The 23,842-nt window shown below is 42.0% G+C and overlaps 1 protein-coding gene across 2 annotated transcripts in view; it reads right to left on the bottom strand.

Annotated features, from left to right (window-relative positions):
• LOC115120437 (synaptosomal-associated protein 25-B-like) overlaps positions 1-23,842 on the bottom strand; it is an 84,844-nt gene that overhangs the window by 33,362 nt on the left and 27,640 nt on the right. The window contains exons 1-2 of one of the 2 annotated variants that reach the window (XM_065025879.1): positions 9,633-9,726; positions 2,246-2,383 (exon numbers count right to left, since the gene is read on the bottom strand). In XM_065025879.1, coding sequence (XP_064881951.1) covers positions 2,246-2,317 — 72 coding nt within the window. In that variant the 5' untranslated portion in view covers positions 2,318-2,383; positions 9,633-9,726. Of the gene's footprint in view, positions 1-2,245; positions 2,384-9,632; positions 9,727-23,842 lie in introns of those variants that run through there. The other variant, XM_065025878.1, reaches the window with a different exon arrangement.

The following is a 23,842-nucleotide window of genomic DNA, read 5'->3' as shown; positions in this document are numbered from 1 at the left end:
AGTCTCTTGGAGTATGTCTCTATAAGCTTGGCACATCTAGCCACTGGGATTTTTGCCCGTTCTTCAAGGCAAAACTGCTCCAGCTTCTTCAAGTTGAAAGGTTACGCTGGTGTAGAGCAATCTTTAAGTCATACCACAGATTCTCAATTGGATTGAGGTTTGTGCTTCGACTAGGCCATTCCAAGATGTTTCCCCTAAATTTACTTGAGTGTTGCTTTAGCAGTATGCTTAGGGTAGTTGTCCTGCTGGAAGATGAACCTCCATCCCAGTTTCAATCTCTGGAAGACTGAAAAAGGTTTCCCTCAAGAATTTCCCTGTATTTAACTCTGACCGGTTTCCTTGTCCCTGCCGATGAAAAACATCCCCACAGCATGATGCTGCCACCACCATGCTTCACTGTGGGGATGGTGTTCTCTGTGTGATGAGAGGTGTTGGGTTTGCACCAGACATAGCGTTTTCCGATGGCCAAAAAGCTAAATTTATGTCTCATCTGACCAGAGTACCTTCCTCCATACACTAAATGTGTTTGCTTATTTTTTTCTTTAAGCAATGGCTTTTTTCTGGCCACTCTTCCTTAAAGCCCAGCTCTGTGGAGTGTACGGCTTAAACTGGTCCTATGGACAGATACTCCAATCTCCGCTGTAGAGCTTTGCAGCTCCTTCAGGGTTATCTTTGGTCTCCTTGTTGCCGCTCTGATTAATGCCTTCCTTGCCTGGTCCATGTGTTTTGGTGGGCGGCCCTCTCTTGGCAAGTTTGTTGTGGTGCCATATTCTTTCCATTTAAAAAAATGGATTTAATGGAGCTCCGTGGGATGTGTAAAGTTTTATATAACCCAACCCTGATCTGTACTTCTCCGCAACTTGACCTGTTTGGAGAACTCCTTGGTCTTCATGATGCCGCTTGCTTGGTGGTGCCCCTTGCTTAGTGGTGTTGCAGACACTGGGGCCTTTCAGAACAGATGTATATATACTGAGATCATATGACAGATCATGTGACACTTAGATTGCACCCAGGTGGACTTTATTTAACTAATTATGTGACTTCTGAAGGTAATTGGTTGCACCAGATCTTATTTAGGGGCTTCGTATCAAAGGGGGTGAATACATGCACGCACCACTTTTCTGTTTTTAATTTTAGATAATTTTTTGAAACAAGTAATTTTTTTCATTTCACTTCACCAATTTGGACTATTTTGTGTATGTCCATTACATGAAATCCAAATAAAAATCTATTTAAATTACAGGTTGTAATGCAACAAAATAGGAAAAATGCCAAGGGGGATGAATACTTTTGCAAGGCACTGTATATCGTAAAAATGGATTAAAACAAATATTAGCTTTGGTCTTAATTTAGAGTTAGGATAAGGCATTAGGGTTAGGTTTAAGGTTAGGGTTATGTTTAAAATCAGATTGTATAACTTTGTGGCTGTGCCAGCTAGTGACCACTCTGAAAAGCTGTCTCTAGTAGGCTCCAGGAGTCATCCCAATATGGCTGCCTCAAAGCATAAATACAGGTTATAGTCAGTCATGACACAGATTTGATCTCTTTCTATCCATGTAAGCCGGAATAAAAGTGTAAGTGTAGCTAGCTAAATATAAACAAAGCTCATTGTCAAATTAAAACACAATCTGTTAACTTACACAGATTGTAAAACACAAAGGTAAGTAGTAGGCTACAGATAGCAATGTGCGGTACATTCTTCATAAAATAAACACACACGCACAAATGTACACACACACACAATGTATCAGACCAAAAACAAAATGGTGTGTTTCAGGCAGGGTCTGGTTGACTCAGCTTAGCTTAGAGCAATACAGTCTATTTATAGTCAAACAGCACTCACACATCTTTCTAATTCATGACTTGCATAACCCCATATAGTCTCTTTCCCCTCAACTACAGATTGTTTTACAGTGTAGCTAAAGTAGAACAAAAAAGTTGACAGAGCTCTGATATGTAATGAAGATGCTTAATTGTTTGCTTCTGTCTCAGGTGTGGAGCTCAAGGCCCATGTTCAGAAAAACATCTCAGAGTACAAGTGCTGATCCTCCCGCCCATATATAACCATATTCATTATGATCTAAATGGCTAAATTAACCCTAAAATCAGTACTCGCACTCTGAGACGCGCCCTGATGTGGATCTCATTTGTGTTCATGAAACAATGAAGATCTACTGTGAGCCGTCACTCAGGTTGGAGGTGTGTGTGAGGTGTGTGTGGTAGGTGTCTTTGTGTGTGTTTTTACCTCATCAGCTATCTGGTCCGCCTTTGTCTGCAGGTTTTCCAGCTCATTGCGCATGTCCGCTTCATCTGCCATGGCTTTTGGGTTGTGAGATGGGCGTCGGCCTCCAAACAATGAGAAAAGTGGCTGCTATTGTAAAAACTGAGAAGAGAGGGAGAAGGAGAGAGAGAGAGAGAGAGAGAGAGAGAGAGAGGGAGAGAGAAAATAACAACCATGGTAAGTATCATCACATTAGTGTTTGATGCCGATTAACAGAAAAAAATGTTCACTTAGATTTGCTTAGAGATAATATATATGCAGAGATCACAAATCAAATCAAATGTATTTATATAGCCCTTCTTACATCAGCTGATGCCACAAAGTTCTGTACAGAAACCCAGCCTAAAACTCCAAACAGCAAGTGTCGTGGAGAATCTTAACAGAATGTAACACTCAATATAGGCTTTTAATACAAACATATCAGAAGCCTAGATGGTCCGTGGAACACACACTTGTCCAGAGCACTGGCTCTGATTTATACACATACAACATATGAGTCCATCCCACATGCAAATGAAGTTACTTCCCTCAGTCCATCTGCCACCATTATATCCCAATCTGTGCATCCTGCTTGTTCAGCCCGATAACGCCCATATCTGCTTTCAGTCAAGTTATAATGGTGACAGGACCTCTTCATGTCCCAAAAATAATACATGCCCATCTTATGCTATGGGCCCCCATACATTCAGTCTGGTGTGGTCTTTGGTATGTCTGTCCTTATTAGGACTCGTAGACTATGTGTCTCTTCTGACATTCCTTCAGCATCTTCATGTCCCAAAAAATATATGGCCTATGTCTATAGTCCATCAGTTGGTCATTTGGCTGACCCCTTCCTTTGTATGTCCCTCTGACCTTGGTTTGTCCAGCTGTCCTATGCTCTCATGGCCTTACTTTGGCCTCCTGTCCTATACAATAGACAATGCATTTTACCAGAATGGCAAATGCACTCTAAGTGTATCTTTCTCTTGTGTTACAGTATTATGTTTCTCCCTATATGTACATCTTTCTCCCACACAAGCAATGCAGGTGTAGAAGCACGGTGGCTAGGAAAAACTCCCTAGAAAAGCCAAAACCTAGGAAGAAAGCTAGAGAGGAATCAGGCTATGAGGGGTGGCCAGTCCTCTTCTGGCTGTGCCGGGTGGAGATTATAACAGAACATGGCCAAGATGTTCAAATTTTCATAAATGACCAGCATGGTCAAATAATAATAATCACAGTGGTTGTCGAGGGTGCAACAAGTCAGCACCTCAGGAGTAAATGTCAGTTGGCTTTTCATAGCCGATCATTCAGACTATCTCTACCACTCCTGCTGTCTCTAGAGAGTTGATAACAGCAGGTCGGGGACAGGTAGCACGTCCGGTGAACAGGTCAGGATTCCATAGCCGCAGGCAGAACAGTTGAAACTGGAGCAGCAGCACGGCCAGGTGGACATCACACACATGTCAAGCCGCATTTCAGATACTGTAGGATAGGACGTTTCTTTGATAATGAATCTAGTCAACCATTAATCATTGTGGATGGCTCAGAGTTATCCCAGTTCTCAAAGTTTTGAGTCAAACAAGTAAAACATTTGCGACCACCTTAACTGAAGCATCATCTAGACCAGGTCTGGGGCCTGATTGATGTCACACTGTTGCCCCAGCTAACACTGAATCCAATACTTAACTAATCATGATCTTCAGTTTAGAATACAATTTGTATAATTAGCTTTGTTTGCTAGGGGTGGTGGAAAGTGTGACAATGCTCCGGCCCCCAAGGACTGGAGTTGCACCTCCCAGGTCTAGTCTATTCTCTCGTGCACAGATATATGTACGTAAAATGTAGGATCTGTCGGGAATGAATGGGATGCGTGGGATAATAACAGTAATTCCAGTGTTTGGGTTTTTGTCACTGGTTATTTGGACTTAACAGGATGGGGCTTTGGCTGAGAGTTTCCTTTTGTGAGGGTGGAGACTTTGCATACTGGAATTCTCAAATTTAAAATACAAACATGTATAGAGCTAGAATTTAATCACACAGCTGACCAAATTACATAAGATTTCAGTTATGGGTTAACCTGAGATTAAGATCAGACAGACACAGCAGCCAAAGCCCCCAAGGAAGAGTCCTTCCCTCTCTCTCTTATCCTTCCTGTGGTATCCCTGTCTGGTCTCCCTCACAGCTCTGAGAGATGCATATAATAGTTGAGATGGGTTCAGTCAGGCCTTTACACTAAGACCAGCACCCCTGGTAGGATAAAGTGTTATTGTCACTGTGTAATGGTAATGCTCCTGTCAAGGGTCTCCTCTCTGCCTCCCAGACAGATGGCTTTAGCTCCCACTTCTCTATGAGAGCATCTGAAATCCATATCCATCCCTGTCTACCCTTCTCCAGGGAAATTAGAAACTTATCTCAAGTGTTTCCATATGAGAGTGGGAGAGGGGGAGGTAGACTCAAAACTGAGAGGAGTTGTCAGATTTTTATTTGTAATACAGGTTTTATTTCAGTTCACTTCAATCTGTAATTTCTGTATTATATTTACGTAAGCGGAGCCTGATTTCCCGGTTTTCCGGAGCCTACTCCTTATCCAAAAAGCATATATATATATTTTTGGAAATTTTTACTCCATTTCCCCCAATTTCGTGATTAAGATCTTGTCTCATCGTGGCAACTCCCCAACAGCCAAACCCTCCTCCCCTAACCCAGATGACAGGATGTTGGTGCAAAGGTTAAAATGCTGTATAATTACTAGTCATGCTCTAAATTGGTTTATAAATTACCTATCAAATCATACACCATGTGTAACGGCAGATGGTTCTAAATCCATAGAGTCCATAGAGTTGTGCTCAGGTGTTCCGCAAGGTACTATTTTGGGTCCACTGTTGTTCATCAACAACATTGGGGATTATATTGAAACAGCAGATGTTCACTTTTATGCAGATGATCCTTTTTTTCATTCAAGTGGTAGCAGTTACCATACAACAGAATCTGTATGATTTGAAGCTGGTTCTGAATTCGGTTTAAACAAAATGCATGGTATTTTCAAATGCCAGGCATGTTACTAATCATGTCATTGCTACAATGGATGTACATACTATAGAGCAAGTCAAAGTGTACAAATATTTGGGAGTGTGGGTTGATGACAAGCTGAGCTGAGCTGTTCATGTGGAAAACCTGATAAGGAAGCTCAAGCTGAGAATAGGTTTTTATTACCAGCATAAGGCTTGTTTGTCTCTGGAGGCTAGAAAGGAGCAGGTACAATGTACATTACTGACAGCTTTAGATTTGAGTGATGTTATAAACTCAGCAAAAAAATAAATGTCTCTTTTTCAGGACCCTGTCTTTCAAAGATCATTCGTAAAAATACACAGATCTTCATTGTAAAGGGTTAAAACACTGTTTAAATACTGAGGGCTTGTAGGCCTGTTGTAAGGCAGGTCCTCACCAGACATCACTGGCAAAAACGTTGCCTATGGGCACAAACCCACAGTCGCTGGACCAGAGAGGACTGGCAAAAAGTGCTCTTCACTGACGAGTCGCGGTTTTGTCTCACCAGGGGTGATGGTCAGATTCGTGTTTATCGTCAAAGGAATGAGCATGACACTGAGGCCTCTACTCTGGAGTGGGATCTATTTGGAAGTGGAGGGTCCGTCATGGTCTGGGGCGGTGTGTCACAGCATCATAGGACTGAGCTTGATGTCATTGCAGGCAATCTCAATGCTGTGCGTTACAGGGAAGACATCCTCCTCCCTCATGCGGTACCCTTCCTGCAGACTCTTCCTGACATGACCCACCAGCATGACAATGCCACCAGCCATATTGCTCGTTCTGTGCTTGATTTCCTGCAAGACAGGAATGTCAGTGTTCTGCCATGGCCAGCGAAGAGCACGAATCTCAATCCCATTGAGCACACCATTGAGCACATCTGGAGCCTGTTGGATCGGAGGGTGAGGGCTAGGGCCATTCCCCCCAGAAATGTCCTGGAATTTGCAGGTGCCTTGGTGGAAAAGTGGCGTAACATCTCACAGCAAGAACTGGCAAATCTGATGCCGTCCATAATGAGGAGATGCACTGCAGTACTTAATGCAGCTGGTGGACACACCAGATACTGACTGTTACTTTTGATTTGGACCCCCCTTTGTTCAGGGACACATTATTCAATTTCTGTTAGTCACATGTCTGTGGAACTTGTTCAGTTTTTGTCTCAGTTGTAGAATCTTGTTATGATCATACAAATATTTACATGTTAAGTTTTCTGAAAATAAATGCAGTTGACAGTGAGAGGACGTTTCTTTTTTTTGCTGAGTTTATATATGGAGGCCTCAACCACTACCCGGAGAGCACTTGATTCAGTGTATCATGCGTCTTTCAAGTTCATTACCAATCAAACACATCTAACACATCATTGTGATCTCTAGAGCACCGTTGGCTGGTCATTATTGACCTTGCGTAGGCTTAAACACCGGTATACACTGATTTATTAGGCCATATTGGGTAAAATGCCAATTTCTCACTGTTATTTTTTAATCAGGTCAGAAAAATAAATATAATTTACGGCCCATTCTCATTTGCTTTTAACAAAATCAAGAATTAGAACAGGTCATGGAAGAAAAAACGTTTTAGTTACTCAGCTCTGTGGTCCTGGAATTCTATCCTGAACATTTTAAACTTTGATTATTTAGTTATGTTGGTGGTGTTTAAACACTTGGTTGATGTAAGTATCATAGAATAGTGTATTTGTCTTTGGGACAGCTGGTTTTAAGTTCTGACATTTGTGTTTCTTTACATAATATGTAATTGTTGTACTATAAGTGCCTAGTTTTGTTCAATGTTGTGTTAGTATATGTAAGTTGTTTTGACTGAAACTTTCTTCCCCCTGCGGCTTTGGACCAGGTCTGTCTTGAAAAATAGACTTGATCTCTACGACAAAAACCTGTATAAACCAAGGTTAAATAAAAATGTAAAATTAAAACATCTCGGCCTATACATCTTTACTTTCTTATTTTTCAGAGTAAATAAGTCACGGACACTAGAGAAGCTTTAACCAAGTTGAATTATTCCCCAAGGTTCTGTACAGCTGTAATCAGCTAAACTGTTCACAAACAGCTAAACATTTCAGACATTACAGTTTATATGCATCCTGCTTAGAACACCCCTCCTCCTTATAGTTTATGGCTCCACAGGAAAGAAGGTAACCAGATACCAACCCTGATTACTCCCTTAAGGGGAACTGAACTCACCCCTCACCTCATAATCCACAGATATCCATCTGTCTTCCCTATATCAACTCATCGCTCTCCTCTATCAAACACATTCCAAAGCCTTCTGTCTTTCTTCAGAGAACCATTAACTTCTAACATTTCCTGTCATTCAAATGAATACCTCAATAATCAAAGTTTAGCTGATTACAACATAGGCCTATTTATTTTAGTCAGTGAAGAACAAATTCTTATTTTCAAAGATGGCCTAGGAACAGTGGGTTAACTGTCTTGTTCAGGGGCAGAACAACAGATTTTGTACCCTGTCAGATCAGGGATTTGATCTTGCAACCTTTTATTTACTAGTCCAATGCTCTAACCACTAGGCTACGCTGCCGCCCAGTAAAGCCTATACAGCTTTACTTTAAATAACATCTAGGCCTATAGAGCTTTACTTTAAATAACATCTAGGGCTATAAAGCTTTACTTTAAATAACATCTAGGCCTATAAAGCTTTACTTTAAATAACATCTAGGCCTATAAAGCTTTACTTTAAATAACATCTAGGCCTATAAAGCTTTACTTCAGATAACATCTAGGCCTATAAAGCTTTACTTTAAATAACATCTAGGCCTATAAAGCTTTACTTTAAATAACATCTAGGCCTATAAAGCTTTACTTCAGATAACATCTAGGCCTATACAGCTTTACTTTAAATAACATCTAGGCCTATAAAGCTTTACTTCAGATAACATCTAGGCCTATACAGCTTTACTTTAAATAACATCTAGGCCTATAAAGCTTTACTTCAGATAACATCTAGGCCTATAAAGCTTTACTTTAAATAACATCTAGGCCTATAGATGATGTATTTAAAAAAACATATAGGCCTATACAGATTTACTTTAAATAACATCTAGGCCTATAGATGATGTACTTTAAATAACATCTAGGCCTATAGATGATGTACTTTAAATAACATCTAGGCCTATAGATGATGTACTTTAAATAATATCTAGGCCTATAGATGATGTACTTTAAATAACATCTAGGCCTATAGATGATGTACTTTAAATAATATCTAGGCCTATACAGATTTACTTTAAATAACATCTAGGCCTATAGATGATGTACTTTAAATAACATCTAGGCCTATAGATGATGTACTTTAAATAACATCTAGGCCTATAGATGATGTACTTTAAATAATATCTAGGCCTATAGATGATGTACTTTAAATAATATCTAGGCCTATACAGATTTACTTTAAATAATATCTAGGCCTATAGATGATGTACTTTAAATAATATCTAGGCCTATAGATGATGTACTTTAAATAATATCTAGGCCTATACAGATTTACTTTAAATAATATCTAGGCCTATAGATGATGTACTTTAAATAATATCTAGGCCTATACAGATTTACTTTAAATAATATCTAGGCCTATAGATGATGTACTTTAAATAATATCTAGGCCTATAGATGATGTACTTTAAATAACATCTAGGCCTATACAGATTTACTTTAAATAACATCTAGGCCTATAGATGATGTACTTTAAATAACATCTAGGCCTATAGATGATGTACTTTAAATACATTATACTATACGTTATGACATTAACATAAAAACATAAACAACACTACACTTTGTCATTCCAAGTTCAGTTGTCATAATGTCATGCTTTTTTTTTTTGAAAATCGTGTGTAGAAGACAATCATTTGAACTGTACAAATAGCCATTTTATCTGCTGAGAGATGAATACCCTTCTTTATCTGCAAAGCTTTGATGTCGGGACAGATGGAAAACCGTAGCATGTGACTGCTGTCAAGTACACAGCATCGGAAAACACGGTAAGAACCAGCCTGTGTTTTGAGGTCAACAATATCATTTCTATTTCCATACACTGGGAGGCAGGCGGCCAGACACTCAATGTTTGAAGACGTGGAAACGTTATTTACGAACAATGAGTTTGGGTGTTACTCCTCAGTGTGTAGGATGTTATTATGATCACCCTGTTTGTCTGCTGTTTGTCTGCTGTGAGAAACTGGTCAAATGAAGATACTACATACATAGAGAACATCATGAGCCTGGATCCCAACCAAAACACTATCACTCACTGCTGTGTAGCTTTTTGTCACAGAGAAGTGGAGACATGTTGATGCACTCACATTTCCCTGTGTGTGGGTTCCCTGTTACTGGGCTTCTGTGGTCTTGTTTTCATTTTGTTTTCGTTTTGTTTGAGAGAAAGAGAGAGAGAGAGAGAGAGAGAGAGAGAGAGAGAGAGAGAGAGAGAGAGAGAGAGAGAGAGAGAGAAGAGAGAGAAAAAAAAAAAGAGAGAGAGAGAGAGAGAGAGAACAGGATGAAGAGATTGATTACCAATTGAATCAGAGTCAACCAAATCAAGTTATTGTCAGGTGTGGGGGAGGCTGGGTCAGGTGATCAGGTGTTGGGGGAGGCTGGGTCAGGTGATCAGGTGTTGGGGGAGGCTGGGTCAGGTGATCAGGTGTTGGGGGAGGCTGGGTCAGGTGATCAGGTGTTGGGGGAGGCTGGGTCAGGTGATCAGGTGTTGGGGGAGGCTGGGTCAGGTGATCAGGTGTTGGGGGAGGCTGGGTCAGGTGATCAGGTGTGGGGGGAGGCTGGGTCAGGTGATCCTATGATTTAATGTCAGATCAGGTCTTCCCACTCCCTCTCTCATTCTACCCCATTTCTCCCCCCTCTTTCTTTCCCTCTCTCCTTCTCTCCCTCTCTGTGTCTCCTGAGTCGTCAGTAGGTCTTTAATAATTTAGTATTGGATCTGAAAGGAACAGTAGCCCACAGTACAGGATTGTCAGACTTAAAAGCCTCTCCCTCCTTTCTCTCTTCTGTTCTCTCTGTCTCTCTGTCTGTCTGTCTGTCTGTCTGTCTGTCTGTCTGTCTGTCTGTCTGTCTGTCTGTCTGTCTGTCTGTCTCTCTCTCTCTCGCTCTCTTTCTCTCTTTCTCTCTTTCTCTCCTTCTTCCCCCCTTTCTTCTACTCTCCCCCTCTCTCTCTTATCATTCCTTCTTCCTTGTTCATTTCCTCCTCTCCTCTGCCAATTAATTTATTTCAGAGCACATTCCTCCTCTTCTCCATCATTCGATCTCTGTCGGCTTGCTTCTGTCCTCCATCATCTCACTTTCTCACGTGAATGTCCCTTTCCTTTTCTCTGCCACTCTCTTCTACACTTCAGAGAGAGAGAGAGAGAGAGAGAGAGAGAGAGAGAGAGAGAGGAGAGAGAGAGAGAGAGAGACAGAGAGAGAGAGAGAGAGCGACAGAGAGAGAGAGAGAGAGCGACAGAGAGAGAGAGAGAGCGACAGAGAGAGAGCGAGAGAGAGAGAGAGAGAGAGAGAGAGAGAGAGAACAAGTGAGTCAGACTTATAAACACACTCCTCCCCTCGCTGCTGAAGCACTCAGTTTAGTGTTTTAGTCTAACAGACCCTTTCAGTCCTCTTTCAGACTAACTACTAAACCAAGATCAAACTGTTATCATGCCTTTTTAAACATCATGCCTCTGGTCACAACAGACTAGCCTCAGAAACAATACTGCAGCGAGTGAATAGGCCATGGTCGGTTTCTGTTATGTTACTAAAAACCTCTGCCTTTTTGTGGCATTTAGAGTTGACCTTTAGCATGGGGTACGGCAGACAGACAGGCAGGCAGCAGGCGATCATCCTGCCATTTGTGATCACCCCGACTGCACTGATGCACTGAGCTGGGCTGCTGTTGGCAACGATGGCACCACTCGTCTGACATTACACAAAATGGAATAGACACACACACACACACACACACACACACACACATACACACACACACACACACACACACACACACACACACACACACACACACACACACACACACACACACACACACACACACACACACACACACACACACACACACACACACACACACACACACACACACACACACTATCCTGTTATTAGACAGAATAAAAAAGAAATGGCAGAGATGACTCCCTCACAGTGACCTCTGAGTGACTTGAGAGAAACTCAATGCTCTGAATGGTCTTCTCTCTCAAGTCAATTTCAATTTAAGGGGCTTTGTTGGCATGGGAAACATATGTTGCCAAAGCAAGTGAAATAGATAATAAACAAACAGAAATTAAATAAACAATATAAAAAATAACAGTAAACATTACACTTGCAGAAGTTCCAAAAGAATAAAGACATTTCAAATGTCATATTATGTCTATATACAGTGTTGTAGCAATGTGCAAATAGTTAAAGTACAAAAGGGACAATAAATAAGCATAAATATGGGTTGTATTTACAATGGTGTTTGTTCTTCACTGGTTGCCCTTTTCTCGTGGCAACAGGTCACAAATCTTGCTGCTGTGATGGCACTCTGTGGAATTTCACCCAGTAGATATGGGAGTTTATCAAAATTGGATTTGTTTTTGAATTCTTTGTGGATCTGTGTAATCTGAGGGAAATATGTGTCTCTAATATGGTCATATATTTGGCAGGAGGTTAGGAAGTGCTACTCAGTTTCCACCTCATTTTGTGGGCAGTGAGCACTTTGCCTGTCTTTTCTTGAGAGCCATGTCTGCCTACGGCGGCCTTTCTCAATAGCAAGGCTATGCTCACTGAGTCTGTACATAGTCAAAGCTGTCCTTAAGTTTGGGTAAGTCACAGTGATCAGGTATTCTGCCACGGTGTACTCTCTGTTTAAGGCCAAATAGCATTCTAGTTTGCTCAGTTTTTTTGTTAATTCTTTCCAATGTGTCAAGTAATAATCTTTTTATTTTCTCATGATTTTCTTGGGTCTAATTGTGCTGCTGGCCTGGGGCTCTGTGGGGTGTGTTTGTGTTTGTGAACAGAGCCCCAGGACCAGCTTGCTTAGGGGACTCTTCTCCAGGTTCATCTCTATGTAGGTGATGGCTTTGTTGTGGAAGGTTTGGGAATCGCTTCCTTTTAGGTGGTTGTAGAATTTAACGGCTCTTTTCTGGATTTTGATAATTAGTGGGTATCGGCCTAATTCTGCTCTGCATGCATTATTTGGTGTTCTACGTTGTACACGGAGGATATTTTTGCAGAATTCGGTGTTTGTCCCATTTGGTGTTTGTCCCATTTTGTGAAGTCTTGGTTGGTGAGCGGACCCCAGACCTCACAACCATAAAGGGCAATGGGCTCTATGACTGATTCAAGTATTTTTAGCCAGATCCTAATTGGTATGTGGAAATTTATGTTCCTTTTGATGGCATAGAATGCCCTTCTTGCCTTGTCTCTCAGATCGTTCACAGCTTTGTGGAAGTTACCTGTGGCGCTGATGTTTAGGCCAAGGTATGTATAGTTTTTGTGTGCTCTAGGGCAACAGTGTCTAGTTGGAATTTGTATTTGTGGTCCTGGCGACTGGACCTTTTTTGGAACACCATTATTTTGGTCTTACTGAGATTTACTGTCAGGGCCCAGGTCTATCAGGGCCCAGGTCTGTCAGAGCCCAGGTCTGACAGAATATGTGCAGAAGATCTAGGTGCTGCTGTAGGCCCTCCTTGGTTGGTGACAGAAGCACCAGATCATCAGCAAACAGCAGACATTTGTCTCTCTCTCCGTCTCTCTCTGTCTCTCTCTCTCTCTCTTCGTCTCTCCGTGTCTCTCTCTCTCTCTCTCTCTGTCTCTCTCTCTCTCTTTGTCTCTCCGTCTCTCTGTCTCTCTCTCTCTCTCAATTCAATTCAATTCAAGGGCTTTATTGGCATGGGAAACATGTGTTAACATTGCCAAAGCAAGTGAGGTAGATAATATATAAGGTGAAATAAACAATAAAAATTAACAGTAAACATTACACATACAGAAGTTTCAAAACAATAAAGACATTACAAATGTCATATTATATATATATATACAGTGTTTTAACAATGTACAAATGGTTAAAGGACACAAGATAAAATAATTAAGCATAAATATGGGTTGTATTTACAATGGTGTGTGTTCTTCACTGGTTGCCCTTTTCTCGTGGCAACAGGTCACAAATCTTGCTGCTGTGATGGCACACTGTGGAATTTCACCCAGTAGATATGGGAGTTTATCAAAATTGGATTTGTTTTCGAATTCTTTTTGGGTCTGTGTAATCTGAGGGAAATACGTCTCTCTAATATGGTCATACATTGGGCAGGAGGTTAGGAAGTGCAGCTCAGTTTCCACCTCATTTTGTGGGCAGTGTGCACATAGCCTGTCTTCTCTTGAGAGCCATGTCTGCCTACGGCGGCCTTTCTCAATAGCAAGGCTATGCTCACTGAGTCTGTACATAGTCAAAGCTTTCCTTAATTTTGGGTCAGTCACAGTGGTCAGGTATTCTGCCACTGTGTACTCTCTGTTTAGGGCCAAATAGCATTCTAGTTTGCTCTGTTTTTTTTGTTCATTCTTTCCAATGTGTCAAGTAATTATCTTTTTGTTTTCTCATGATTTTTCTCTGTTTTCTCTCTGTCTCTCTCTCTCTCTTCATCTCTCTGTCTCTCTGTCTCTCTCTCTCTCTCTCTCTCTCTCTCTCTCTCTTCATCTCTCTGTCTCTCTCTCTCTCTCTTCATCTCTCTGTCTCTCTGTCTCTCTCTCTCTCTGTCTCTCTCTCTCTCTCTCTCTCTCTCTCTCTCTCTCCTCTCCGTCTCTCCGTCTCTCTCTCTCTCTCTCTCTCTCTCTCTCTCTCTCTCTCTCTCTCTCTCTCTGTCTCTCTGTCTCTCTGTCTCTCTCTCTCTGTCTCTCTGTCTCTGTCTCTCTCTCTCCGTCTCTCTCTCTCTCTCTCTCTCTCTCTCTCTCTCTCTCTCTCTCTCTCTCTCTCTCTGTCTCTGTCTCTCTGTCTCTCTCTCTCTGTCTCTCTGTCTCTCTCTCTCTCTCTCCGTCTCTCTCTCTCTCTCTCTCTCTCTCTCTCTCTCTCTCTCTCTGTCTCTCTGTCTCTCTCTCTCTCTCTCTCTCTCTCTCTCTCTCTCTACCTTCATTGTTCTCACCCTCTTTTTATTTACATCCATTTCTCCATATGTTTCTCTCTTTCTCTTTCTCTCCCCTCACTTGTCTTCCTCTTAATTTTATGCTAATCACAAACCCTCTGCAAGAGATAAAGCCGTGATAGGGGGAAATGACCTGTCATTCACAATTAGGGGGCAGACTGTATTGAAGTAAGTAGAAAGTACAGCGGCAGCCCATAGAGGTAGATTGGTGCAGGGAGGGAGGTAGGGGGGTGGATGAGATATGGATTATGCTTGTCCTCGTCTGACATGATTAACACAGTACCATTCTCCCCATAGACCAGGGATCCAACTGCAAGCTATTTTAAGCAACAACAAGGTTGACAAAAATCCCCGGAATGGAAAATTCCATTCTGAGTACCATAAACCACTAACAGTGAATGTCTATAATGTACGTTTATGTGAGCTGTCCTGTAATTAAGCGTGGTTTTGGACCGCCCTGCCCTTGACTTTTTGACACTCAGTCCTTGGAGAACCCAAAATGCAGAACTTCCAGAACACAGCATGAAGACAACAACCAATGATAGCAAAAGATAAACAAATCACACAACTCTGTGTACATTTTCAGTGTACATTTTTAGTGTACATTTTTAGTGTACATTTTCTGTGTAAATTGAGTCTCAGTGTCACTCTGCTAGGATTAGCATTCATGTTACATGGTGCACTCTGTAGTTAAAATTCTACTGTGTGTGCCTAAGCCCCTATCCTTAGGCTCCAGCCGGTCTGTGTGTCTCTGCCCTCTCTGCCCTCTCCTTGCCCACAGCAGTGACCTACAATACAGCACAGCACGCTCTCAATGACAACTACCTCTGCCCACTCCCTGAAAAGGTATTATTAAAATATAAGAGCTTTAGCTAGTCCAGAGACTTAAATCTCTCGCTTGATCTCTTTCTCTCGTTCATTCACTTGACCTCTGTCAGCCCGTAACCTTATAGTGGCCTGATTCTGGTTCTGAAATACTTGAAGGCTGTCATTGTAAATAAGACTTTGTTCTCCTGGGATAAATAAAGGTTAAATAAATCAAATATAACGATGTAACTATATGACTAAAGCACAGAGATGCACAGTAGATGTGTACACACTTGTGTGTATTTGAGGTTTTCTTCTCCATCTTATTCGTTTATCTCTCACGTTAGGTTATCCATTTTGAAACTTCTATGCTCCATTGTGTTGATAAGCAACAGCCTGTACAACCTACATGCAACTGCACAATGCTGACCTCACTGTTTCCCATACAACTGACTCCCAGTGCACTCTTAGACGTATTCTTAAAGAGGTCAAAAAAAATAAAAAATTGCTTGTCACTGTAGTGGTACGTCCTTTGTACCTCAAATCAAATCATATCAACTTTATTTATATAGCCCTTCGTACATCAGCTGATATCTCAAAGTGCTGTACAGAAACCCAGCCTAAAACCCCAAACAGCAAGCAATACAGGTGTAGAAGCACTTTAGTTATAGGTACATAATTGTATCCTTGCAGTTCCTTAAAGGTCCAACACAGCTGTTTTTATCTCAATATCATATAATTTAAGGGTAACAATACAGTAACTTAATGTGATTGTTTAGTTTTTTTTTTTCTTCAATTAAAGGCTAAGAAATAAATCACATTTAGCTTCTTAGCAACGAGCAATTTCCCAATAAATAATTTTGCTAGGACTGTCTGGGAGTGGTCTGAGTGGGGAGGGCAAAACTGAGAACTAGCTGTTATTGGAAGATAGATTTGGAACTCTCTTTATTATTGGTCTATTAACTAGTTTACTGGTGATGTCACCAGGCAGGCCAAAACTAAAATTCCACCAAAACAGGCTGAATTTTCAGGTGGTCTTTTCAAACAGCTCTTACACAAAAATGATTAATTAACATGTTTTCACTATTTCACAGTATTTTTCCAACCTTATAATGTGGAAATATATATAAAACACAGGGAAATCACATTTTTGACTGCACTAGACCTTCAAAGAGCAACTGAAAGCAAAACAACTACTTCTCTGATAGAAAAACGGCATCAATATTAGTCAGAAACATTTATTCTAGTGTCCAAATATGACTACAACATATAAATAGGATCAATTTAGTTATGAAGTAATTTTATTTAAAAAACTCATCCCTTTGAAAAGGAATGTGTACTTACTACTGCCTGCCTGTGATGTGTGGTTGTCCCACCTAGCTATCTGGCTGAAGCTAATTGGCCGAAAGACGTTGACTAGCTTGCTCGCTAGTCCAGGCTACTTCCAGAGATAACACCTGATTAGAGTGCCTGAGTGAATATTTTATAATTGAAATTAAACTCTTTATGACAATACTTCCTAACGGTATCAACTAATCTTAGTAACTACTAACAGAATGGATTTGTTTTGTTTTGCAGGTTATTTATCTTAGCATAAAATTAGTCAATCAATGTGCAAAAACACACATATTGAAACAAACAATTCTAAAAATCGACCTGCAATAGAGCTCTAGGGCTCCTGAGTGGCGCAGCGGTCTAAGGCACTGCATCTCAGCACTAGAGGTATCACTACAGACCCTGGTTTGATTCCAGGCTGTATCACAACCGGCCGTGATTGAGAGTCCCATAGGGCGGCGCATAATTGGCCCAGCGTCGTCCGGGTTTGGCCGGGGTAGGCTGTCATTGTAAATAAGAAATTGTTCTTAACTGACTTGCCTAGTTAAATAAACACAATTTTTAAATAGAGCATGCTGGGAAATATAATAATGATGGGCATGGATTTCGAGAATGTGTGATGATTGTACATCACATGTGTACTTCTGAAGGTACATGATGTGTATTTAGATATTTTTGTACCCCGCCCCCCAGGGAAACAATACTGGTACCCTAACCGTTTTCCCGAGTGTAGCAGAGTAACCACCTTTATTGTTAACCTCCCTCACATTTCATTATGAGCCATGGAGGAGCCCAGTGCCCAGACGTCACCCTCTACCCAGCCTTCAGGACGTGAAGGTTTACATAGGCTGGTTAATTAAAACAATATGAACAACAGTGTCAAGGACAAGGAGGGGAGAGGGGGATGGGGGAGGGGATGGGAGGGATGGTGGTGGGGGCGGGGAGGGCTGCCGCCACGTTACCATGTCACATCTGTCTCCTTCACATCAAAGGCAAGATGTGTTTCATTATTCACAGGTTGCTACCAGGTCAACATTATTAATGCAGGAGGTTCTCTATCTGTGTGTGTGTGTGAGGTTTATGGTGTGTGGTGTGTGGTGTGTGGTGTGTGGTGTGTGGTGTGTGGTGTGGGGTGTGTGGTGTGTGGTGTGTGTGTGTGAGGTTTATGGTGTGTGGTGTGTGGTGTGTGGTTTGTGGTGTGTGGTGTGTGTGTGTGTGTGTGTGTGTGTATGGTGTGTGTGACAATACACACAGCAATGTCTTTATATGAAACCAACAAAACTGAACATATCCCTAAATGAGAATGTTCTCATTACTCATGCTTTACCCGGTGAAAAGAAATATAAATAATGTTTAACATAAATCACTTTTTGGTATTTAATGTACTGGTATATTTCAACCCAGTGGATGTGTAGCTATGGTGTGTGTTAAATCATCTGTCAGTAGCAGAGGTGTTGGCCTGGTGAGTTTGGGTGTTTCCTACAGCGTTACCTTCTAAAGATCTGCTTCTCCATCTACTTCTTATCTGTAGACACACACACACACACACACACACACACACACACACACACACACACACACACACACACACACACACACACACACACACATACACACACACACACACACACACACACACACACACACACACACACACACACACACACACACACACACACACACACACACACACACACACACACACACACACACACACACACACACACACACACACATACACATACACATTCACACACACACAATGCAGATAAAGGTTCTTCATTTGACCAGTATTGTCGTAGCAACAGGGTGTAAACGTTTAGTCCATAATGTTCCGTGGTTGGGCTATTCGCTGAACAGAATTAGAATTAAAAGTGCCATATTGTTACTGTAATATAACCATGTGTCAGTGTTCGTTTTCATTGAAGTCATGTGTGTGTGTGTCTATGTGTGTGTGTGTGTCTATGTGTGTGTGTCTATGTGTGTGTGTGTCTATGTGTGTGTGTGTGTCTATGTGTGTGTGTCTATGTGTGTGTGTGTCTATGTGTGTGTGTGTCTATGTGTGTGTGTGTCTATGTGTGTGTGTCTATGTGTGCGTGTGTGTGCGGGTGACATGTCTCGATAGAAACACTCAAATTCCAGGCCGTGAAGATGTGACCTACACACAGACACGTTCCAACACATACGTGTTCACTGAGACGTGACCTAGCCTCTGCACATGCTAGCCACTGTCCTGGATCTGCCGCTGTGGGACAATGTATCCTGGATGTACAGTCAGCGGTACACTCACATACACTCGTATACTCTGACAAACGCTTGGTCACATGCTCCCAGTAAATGTTGTACACACAGGGCCGGATTAAGAAATCATAGGACCAAGATGCAATTTTCGATGCGTGGTAAATTTACTGTTGATGAAAAAGCACCCCCCCCCCACCCCCCTCCCCCATTTAGAGATAGGCTTTTGCCAAGACGAGCGCATCAACCATCACCGTGTCTTCGTCTTCATCTTCATCATTAGGTGAGTCAGTGTGCCAGTGGACATGGTATTTAGTAGCCTACTGTAGCCGATGATATGTACAGTACCAGTCAAAGGTTTGGACACACCTTCTCATTCAAGGGCTTGTCTTTTTTATTTTTTACTATTGTCTACATTGTAGAATAATAGTTAAGACATCAAAACTATGAAATAACACATATGGAATCATGTGGTAACCAAAAAATTGTTCAACAAATCAAAATATATTTTATATTTGAGATTATTTTCAAAGAAGCGACCCCTTTGTCTTGATGACAGCTATGCACATGCTTGGCATTCTCTCAACCAGCTTCATGAGGTAGTCACCTGGAATGCATTTCAATTAACAGATGTGCCTTGTTAAAATGTAATTTGTGGAATTTCTTTCCTTCTTAATGCGTTTGAGCCAATCAGTTGTGTTGTGACAAGGTGGAGGGGGGGGGGGTATACAGAAGATAGCACTATTTGGTAAAAATACCAAGTCTATATTGTAGCAAGAACAGCTCAAATAATCAAAGAGAAAAGGCAATCCATCATTACTTTAAGACATGACGGTCAGTCAATTATGAACATTTCAAGAACTTTGAACGTTTCTTCAAGCTCAGTCACAAAAATCATCAAGTGCAATGATGAAACTGGCTCTCATGAGGACCGCCACAGGAAAGGAAGACCCGGAGTTACATCTGCTGCAGAGGATAAGTTCATTAGAGTCACCAGCCTCAGAAATTGCAGCCCAAATAAATGCTTCACAGAGTTCAAGTAACAGACACATCTCAACATCAACTGTTCAGAGGAGACTGCGTGAATCAGACCTTCATGGTCAAAGTGTTGCAAAGAAACGACTACTAAAGGACACCAATAAGAAGAAGAGACTTGCTTGGGCCAAGGAACACGAGCAATCGACATTAGACTGGTAGAAATCTGTCCTTTGGTCTGATGAGTCCAAATTTAAGATTTTTGATTCCAACCGTTGTTACTTTGTGGGACTCAGAGTAGGTGAACGGATGATCTCCACATGATCTCCTTGCATGGAGGAAGAGGTGTGATGGTGTGGGGGTGCTTTGCTGGTGACACTGTGTGTGATTTTTTTAGAATTCAAAGCACACTTAAACAGCATGGCTACCAAAGCATTCTGCAGCGATACGCCATCCCATCTGGTTTCCGCTTAGTAGGACTATCATTTGTTTTTCAACAGGACAATGACCCAACACACCTCCAGACTGTGCAAGGGATATTTGACCAAGAAGGAGAGTGATTGAGTGCTGCATCAGATGACCTGGCCTCCACAACCACCCGACCTCTCCCAGTTGAGATGGTTTGGGATGAGTTGGACCGCAGTGTGAAGGAATAGCAGCCAACAAGTGCTCAGCATATGTGGGAACTCCTTCAAGACTGTTGGAAAAGCATTCCAGGTGAAGCTGGTTGAGAGAATGCCAAGAGTGTGCAAAGCTGTCATCAAGGCAAAGTGTGGCTACTTTGAATAATCTAAACTATAAAATATATTCAAATGAGTGGATTCGGCTATTTCACCCACGCCCGTTGCTGACAGGTGTATAAAATTGAGCACACAGCCATGCAATCTCCATAGACAAACATTGGCAGTAGAATGGCCTTACTAAAGAACTCAATGACTTTCAATATGACAACGTCATAGGATACCACCTTTCCAAGAAGTCAGTTAATCAAATGTCGCCCTGCTAGAACTGCCCCGGTCAACTGTAAGTGCTGTTCTTGTGAAGTGGAAACCTCTAGGATTAACAACAGCTCAGCCGTGAAGTGGTAGGCCACACAAGCTCACAGAATGGGACCACCCATTGCTGATCTGCGTAGAGCGTAAAAATAGTATTTCCTCGGTTGCAACACTCCAACTGCCTCTGAAAGCAACATCAGCACAATAGCTGTTCATTGGGAGCTACACGAAATGGGTTTCCATGGACGGGCAGCCTAAGATCACCATGTGCAATGCCAAGCATCAGCTGGAGTGACATAATGCCATTGGACTCTGGGGGAGTGGAAACCTGGGTTTGGCGGATGCCAGGAGAATGCAAACTGCCGAATGCATATTGCCAACTGTAATCTTTGGTGGAGGAGGAATAATGGTTTGGGGCTGTTTTTCATGGTTCGGACAAGGCACCTTAGATCCAGTGAAGGGAAATGTTAATGCTACAGCATACAATGACATTCTAGATGATTCTGTGCTTCCATCTTTGTTGCAAAAGTTAGGGCAAGGCCCTTTCCCTGTTTTAGCTTGACAATGCTGGGTAAATGACCCATTCACCCTGGCCTCTGGTCCTGGAGGTTTACATAATCTACACTATATTAAAGATGCTTTACCCAGGGCATAAATAAACCCATCAACCCATAGAGACCTGCTGTAGGGAAACAGGACTTCAACCCACAGAGACCTAGTGTCGGGAAACAGGACTTCAACCCACAAAGACCTAGTGTCAGGAAACAGGACTTCAACCCACAGAGACCTAGTGTCGGGAAACAGGAAGTAAACCCACAGAGACCTACTGTAGAGAAACAGGACATCCAACATGTGTGTCTGTGTGTATCCACTGCTTGGCAGTCTGAACTTCAAGCTATTTCTCAGTGAGTACTGTATGTAGGCCACCATGCCTTGTTGCACGTCCACTCTGATACTCTTCCATGTTTGATTTTGCCCCTCACCCCCAGACGGTCCTGTTTCTGGGCATCCAGACACATAGTATAGGAGAGAACATGAACACAACGCTAGCCAGCCATACCCCTCCCTCCCCTCGCTTGCACTCGCCTGCTAAATATTTGAAGCAATCTGACAAAGATGGAGGGCAGGAACCCATTAGAGGCTCTAAGAAGGGGAAGTAGGTGCAGCCACAGCATTCTATATCCCTTTCTCTCTCTCAAATCAATTCAAGGGCTTTATTGGCGTGGCAAACATGTTAACATTGCCAAAGCAAGTGAAGTAGATAATACATAAAAGTGAAATAAACAATAAGAATTAACAGTAAACATTACTCTCACAGAAGTTGCCAAATAATACAGGCATTTCAAATGTCATATTATGTATATATACAGTGCTGTAACAATGTGCAAATAGTTGGAAGTACAAAAGGGAAATAAATACAATGGTGTTTGTTCTTCACTAGTTGCCCTTTTCATGTGGCAACAGGTCACAAATCTTGCTGCTGTGATGTCACACTGTGGTATGTTTTTATTTTATTTCACCTTTATTTAACCAGGTAGGCCAGTTGAGGACAAGTTCTCATTTACAACTCGACCTGGCCAGATAAAGCAAAGCAGTGCGACACAAACAACAACACAGAGCAACACATGGAATAAACAAACATACAGTCAATAACACAAGAGAAAATGTCTATATACAGTGTGTGCAAATGAGATAAGATTAGGGAGGTAGGCAATAAACAGGCCATAGTGGCGAAATAATTACACTATAGCAATTAAACACTGGAGTGATAGATTAATGTGCAAAATATGAATGTGCAAGTACAGATACTGGGGTGCAAAACAAAATAAAATAAAAAATAACAGTATGGGGATGAGGAAGTTGGATGGGCTGTTTACAGATGGGCTATGTACAGGTGCAGTGATCTGTGAGCTACTCTGACAGCTGGTGCTTAAAGTTAGTGAGGGAGATATGGGTCTCCAGTTTCAGTGAATTTTTGCAATTTGTTCCAGTCATTGGCAGCAGAGAACTGGAAGGAAAAAGGAAGCCAAAGGAGGAATTTGCTTTGAGGGTGACCAGTGAGATATACCTGCTGGAGCGCGTGCTACAGGTGGGTGGTGACCGGTGAGCTGAGATAAGGCGGGGCTTTACCTAGCAGAGGCTTGTAGATGACCTGGAGCCAGTGGGTTTGGCGACGAGCATGAAGCGAGGGCCAGCCAACGACAGCATACAGGTCGCAGTGGTCAGTAGTATATGGGGCTTTGGTGACAAAACGGATGGCACTGTGATAGACTGCATCACATTTGCTGAGTAGAGTGTTGGAGACTATTTTGTAAATGACATGGGCGAAGTCAAGGATCGGCAGGATAGTTAGTTTTACGAGGGTATGTTTGGCGGCATGAGTGAAGGATGCTTTGTTGCAAAATAGGAAGCTGATTCTAGATTTAATTTTGGATTGGAGATGCTTAATGTGAGTCTGGAAGGAGAGTTTACAGTCTAACCAGAAACCTAGGTATTTGCAGTTGTCCACATATTCTAAGTCAGAACCGTCCAGAGTAGTGATGCTGAACAGGCGGGCAGGTGCGGGCAGCGATTGGTTGAAGAGTATGCATTTAGTTTTACTTGCATTTAAGAGCAGTTGGAGGCATCGGAAGGAGAGTTGTATGGCTTTGAAGCCCGTCTGGAGGTCAGTTAACACAATGTCCAAAGAAGGGTCAGAAGTATACCGAATGGTGTCGTCTGCGTAGAGGTGGATCAGAGAATCACCAGCAGCATGAGCGACATCATTGATGTATACAGAGAAAAGAGTCGGCCCGAGAATTTAACCTTGTGGCACCCCCATAGAGACTACCAGAGGTCCGGACAACAGGCCCTCCGATTTGAAACATTGAACTCTGTCTGAGAAGTAGGTGGTGAACCAGGCGAGGCAGTCATTTCAGAAACCAAGGCTGTTGAGTCTGCCGATAAGAATGTGGTGAGCCTTGGCCAGGACGATGAATATGAATACAGCTGCACAGTATTGTCTATTATCGATGGCGGTTAGGATATCGTTTAGGACCTTGAGCGTGG

This window comes from Oncorhynchus nerka, linkage group LG12 (genome assembly GCF_034236695.1).
Source record: "Oncorhynchus nerka isolate Pitt River linkage group LG12, Oner_Uvic_2.0, whole genome shotgun sequence".
Taxonomy (NCBI): domain Eukaryota; kingdom Metazoa; phylum Chordata; class Actinopteri; order Salmoniformes; family Salmonidae; genus Oncorhynchus; species Oncorhynchus nerka.
Note: the sequence above shows the minus strand (reverse complement) of the source record. Positions and strands in the feature narration are given on the sequence as shown.